The sequence below is a fragment of the Sitodiplosis mosellana genome, unplaced genomic scaffold, assembly GCF_009176505.1.
Source record: "Sitodiplosis mosellana isolate CC-2019 unplaced genomic scaffold, AAFC_SMos_1.0 Smas_scaffold_1, whole genome shotgun sequence".
NCBI lineage: Eukaryota > Metazoa > Arthropoda > Insecta > Diptera > Cecidomyiidae > Sitodiplosis > Sitodiplosis mosellana.
In genome coordinates, this window is record NW_022595244.1 from 2316969 (window position 1) to 2321974 (window position 5006).

Here is a 5006-nt window from a genome sequence, read left to right on the forward strand (position 1 = left end):
ATACTTGTGCATGGAACGCATTTTAGTCATGTCGAAATGCAATTCGTGCCATGTGGAACCAGTTTTCAGTTGATTGATAAATAAATAAATTAACACAATTAGCAATTGGGGTGCTGTGCATGGGGATATTTTATTTTAATTGTAATCTGGATCAAATCTATAAGTTCATTCAAATCACATTTGGTGCAGTATTTTAATGAAGTTCTTGAAATAAATTGAAATTTGAGTAATTATTTTCATGATTTAAATTGCACGTGGGCAAAAACACCGTAAAGCAAACCAATCATTATGTGGAATATTGTTGAAATTTCGAAATTAATCCAAGTGACGTTGATAATAGGTTTGGTCAAAGCTTAATTTTGGCTGAACTGCCATAATGTTCGGAGAATGCTGCCCGTGTCGTATCTCTTCTATTTTTCGAGTCAATTTCTTCATTAGCTCTCGCCTAGCATTTGAAAGTCGAAGAAATTGGCAGTACGGCCTAATCGAAATGAAGTAGAATATTTCAATAACCGAAAGTCCGCTAAAGCCCAAAAATAAGCCCAGCAAACCACCCAAATTGGCTAGAAATTCGGCAAAGCCGACCAACTCCTCTTTTTTCTGCGCTCGAAACATCGTTTGGCTGTAATAGATGTGAAGAATAGCCACATCCTTTGATTTAAGCTTTCTCTCTCGCAAAAATGGCAATCTGTCGAATATCATGGCTGTTGAAAATGATATATCGTAATTTAAAGCAAAACATCCCGGCAAACAATGACTACAACTGAATAACGGGTTCTGTTTCATAAAAATCTTATGATCGACAGTGTTGATACAGCTAGTATCAGCAGTGCCACATATCGACATATTCGGGTGTCGCATCGGTTGAAAATGTTTGATACAGCCACAATTTTTTAGTAAAATTTTTGTCTCGCATTCGGTGATACAATTAGTTTCTGAATACGTGCTGAAATGACATTTCATCAATTCATTCATATCAGAATTAGAATCACAAAAGAGAATAATGAATACGATATTGTCAATAGGTTATTACCTAAAATATGATAGAAAATTTTCACTCTGAAAGATACACTTTCGAACATCAATCGCCAGACTTCTAATGGATGGTGCTCCTATAGCAAGGGTTGGACTTATGGCAAAACGTGATTCAAAATTGGATGGTATGGCCATTCCTAAATTCTTGATCATCGGTAAATCGTTTGGATTATGGATGAGTACCTTAGCGTTTATCAAATAAATTGATTGAATTGAACGATTTTGAAAGAGATGACAGACAAATGTCTTGAAAATACCTTAAATCCAAAAGATTCGGTTGAAGAGCAGAAGTAGTCATCTACATCTGCCTTCATGATGAGATTTATACCTTATTATAAAACAATAAATAAAAATATAAATTCTACAAAATCGGATTGAAAGGAATTTTTCTTACCTTGCTCGTTTCCAGATGCTACTCCGGGCCGAGGGTATTTGTCTATATTTTCTTGAAAATCCGATGAATAACCTCGTTCTAACCATGCAAGCCAAAACAACATATATTAGATAGATTTTTTATATTGTATATTTTATACGTATTATACCAACCTACAGTCCACATTTTTTGTTTTTCTTCAGGAGTTACAGAGTCTGAATTGCTGTGAAAAAGAAAAAGCATGAAAATAAATTAAAAAAGTAAAAGCGATGCATAAAGAAGCGATGTACAAGAAAAACTTTCTATTTAGCCCATTGAATCTGAAGCAAAATCCAGCGTCGGTCAAAATGATCGAGAATATGGATGAACAATTGAAATCCCGTCCACCATATCTGCAGAAGAGAAAAGTGTCTTCCTTCGACTTTGTTACCTATATTGTTATTGAAATTAATACCATTGATGACTAGTTGGGCCTTTTTGGAACAATTCAAATTGTTGTTACCTTAAGCAGCACTTTGTAGAATTTATCCCAAGTTTCTGTGTCAACGTTTTTTGACCAATTTCCCACAATATTCTCTTTTCCACACAATTCTTGAACCACGACAAAATCTTCGCTGTCCTTTGGAATGTGGCTACGAACGGCAGCCTTCGAAACTACGTTCATGTTGCAAATCGTTATAGCTTATATGGAACAATTCGATAAATTCAGAATTTTAACATGTATTCAAATATAGAAAAAGTTTGAAATAAAATCATGCATCTTTTACCAGGGAAAGGTATGTCCCTAATCGAATGTTGCTTTGAATTTAATGTGCTATAAAAAGATGAGAAATAATGAAGATGTTTATAACGCTAATTATAGACAGAATAATCAAAAACCCTTACACTTCGATTGGCGATCGATACCACTTCATGCACACAATCGAAATAAAATAACCGGACAAAAGTAGAACAAGGATAAACATGCAAGCGAAGAAAATTCTGCACGAAATACCAAGCAATTTATAACATTATATACTAAAAATCAATGGATTTTCACTGAGCAAACTTCGCTCAAAGCATTACCGTTCCAGATAAGATATTGTTCGATCGCCCACATATCGAAGTCCATGCAACGTGCTTGTAAGAAGAAATCTGAAAAAGGAAAAGATGTGATTTCGAAATGAATTAAATTTCAAATAACAATTTCAAAGAAAAAGCGATCAATAAATAAGGAAAATCCAACTCGTTGAAATTCTCTCGACAGCCTACTCGAAGATCCTTCCTCAAATCACTCTCAATTCTTTGAATTTTTGAGTCGACATCGCAATTGATGTTTTTAGCAACACTGGTCTCTAGTCTATGTGACGACATTTTGTTCAGTTGATTTTACTTCTTTTGTTCAACTGCGGTTTTAATGGTGATTTGCACTGTCTTTTATACCGATTCAGGAATGGCCACGGGCTACAGCAAAATTACTCATAATTATTGTCCGCAATTGGGCACTCAAGTAAATTGCGATATTGCCTGTCCAAAGCATTTTCAATCACACGCAAATACAAACAGTTCCAAAGCATTTAATTACTCCAAAATCCATTTTTTAATGGGTTCACATTTTAATGAAAGTCAAATAGAAAGATTTTTACAGTGTTCAAATTAATTATAATGTTTTCTATTGAATGCATACTTGGGTCAAGTGTTCAATTGACATTAATTTATATTGCACGCAAATATGAACATAGTCAAAGGTAGCTGTTAGTTCTAAAAAACTGTATTCCATGGCGTTTATTTGACTGATTCTCCTTTGAAAAATTTGTATTTCCACAAACTAATTATCGAAAATTACGTTAGGCAACCAAAGGCTTTTGAAAGACGGCAAAATTTTTGCACTGTAGACGGATCGTCATTATTAACATAATTGCGCGATCCGTCTACTCATTCTTCTCTAACGATGTCGCATGCTCACCGCATCTCACGGTGCGCATGCGACATCCGTTTATGGAAACATTTCAATAGGAAATTGCACCATGCTATTTGAGTAGGTTTTTTTCAATTATTAGACTAAATAAATAGACAAAAAACCGTGGACCAAACCAACCAAAGCGTGCAATATTATTGTATCAATCTAATTATTGTTCAATCTAAGTAACGCTGATGATAAGTTTGGCCAAAGCTCAATTTTGGCTGAACTCTCGTTATTATGATCGGGGATCGCCGCCCATATCGAAGTGCATCTATTTTTTGGGTCAATTTCTTCATCAGCTCTCGCCGAACGTTCGAAGATCTAAGATATTGGCAGTATGGACGAATCGAAATGAAGTAGAATATTTCAATAACCGAAAGTGCGCTGAAGTCTAAAAATAAGCCCAAAAGACCGCCTAAATTCGCTAGAAATTCGGCAAAGCCGACCAATTCTTCTTTTTTCTGCGGTCGAAACATCGATTGAGTGTAATAAACGTGAAGAATAGCCACCTTGCTTGGTTTAAGATTTCTCTCTTGAAGAAATCGTAGTTTATCGAATATCCTGGCCATTGTAAATGTGGACTCGTAATTTAATGAAAAACATCCCGGCAAACAATGACTGCAACTGAATAAAGGGTTTTGCTTCATTAGAATTTCGCCGTCCACCCATTGCATACACTGATGAAATTGGGAAATAGTATAAAATAGCACGCGATTACTTTCTCGACTATAAATTCATACGATCATTTGAATATTTACCTTTGAATCTTCAACGCCACAAATCGAAATTTGTTACGCGGTGTGGGATGGAAATGCTCAACACAACCACAATTATTATATAGAATATTTGACTCGCATTCGCTATGACAATTCTATTTTATTGCAGAAAATGAAATGAAAACGCAAATAAAGTGGGTAGAATGTGATGTGAAGACGTAAATCTTGATTACCGTTTCTGAATAGAAGCTGAATTAAGGATACGATCAATAATAAAAGTGGTAGTAAACATAGAAAAAATACGGTCTTTACCTGAAATATGAAAGAAAATTTTCGCTTTCAAAGATACACTTTCGAACGTCAAGCGCTAGTTTTCTAATGGATGGTGCTCCAACAACAAGAGTTAGACTTACTGCCAAACGTGATTCAAAATTGGATGGTATAGTGAATTTGACGTATCTGGTCAAATGACCTTTTGTACCAAATGTTTTGGGGCAGAACTGACATTGATGCCGTATGTTGAGGTCGATTTTTTGTATATGTTGTTTCAAGATCTTAATATTATTGTACGATTTGTCGCATTGCTTGCATTGATATTTTTTCGGTGGTGGTGGTAGTGGCGTCTGATCGGTGACTAATTTGATTAAGAACGTTCCACCAATATGTCTGAAACTCGTGGTCTTAGCATCGTAATATAAATCGCTATGATCTGGGTCATTTATCATCGCTATGAAATGTCTACTTATCGATGTTAGCGTAGCTAGTTTGTTCTTGCAAATCAAGCAATAATATGCTTTGTCCAATGCCAAATGATGAGTGTTGAATGGTTGCATATGTGGCACTGTTCCTTTGGACACAACATCTCGATCATCTTCTTTGATGTTATCCAGTTCCATGCATTGGAGGAAAAAATTGCCGAGATCTACTTCGTCGCCTGGGC

The 5006-nt window shown here is 35.4% G+C and overlaps 1 protein-coding gene across 1 annotated transcript; it reads right to left on the reverse strand.

The window, feature by feature from the left end:
* Positions 1–118: 118 nt before the first annotated feature.
* Positions 119–1828, reverse strand: LOC129567486 (pickpocket protein 28-like). The gene is made up of 6 exons (XM_055444431.1): positions 1699–1828; positions 1582–1631; positions 1430–1507; positions 1293–1363; positions 1034–1218; positions 119–946 (listed from the first exon to the last, which is right to left on the reverse strand). The coding sequence occupies exons 2-6, from the start codon at positions 1592–1594 to the stop codon at positions 316–318; spliced, it is 978 nt and encodes a 325-aa protein (XP_055300406.1). The 5' UTR covers positions 1595–1631; positions 1699–1828; the 3' UTR covers positions 119–315.
* Positions 1829–5006: the final 3178 nt, after the last annotated feature.

Bases quoted from the DNA above. Each gene is read 5' to 3' on its own strand.
- LOC129567486 (XM_055444431.1), bottom strand. The intron at 1,364-1,429 runs GTAAGAAAAATT...TTTTATAATAAG, and splicing joins AGCATCTGGAAACGAGCAAG to GTATAAATCTCATCATGAAG. The intron at 947-1,033 runs GTAATAACCTAT...ATGTCATTTCAG, and splicing joins AATTTTCTATCATATTTTAG to CACGTATTCAGAAACTAATT.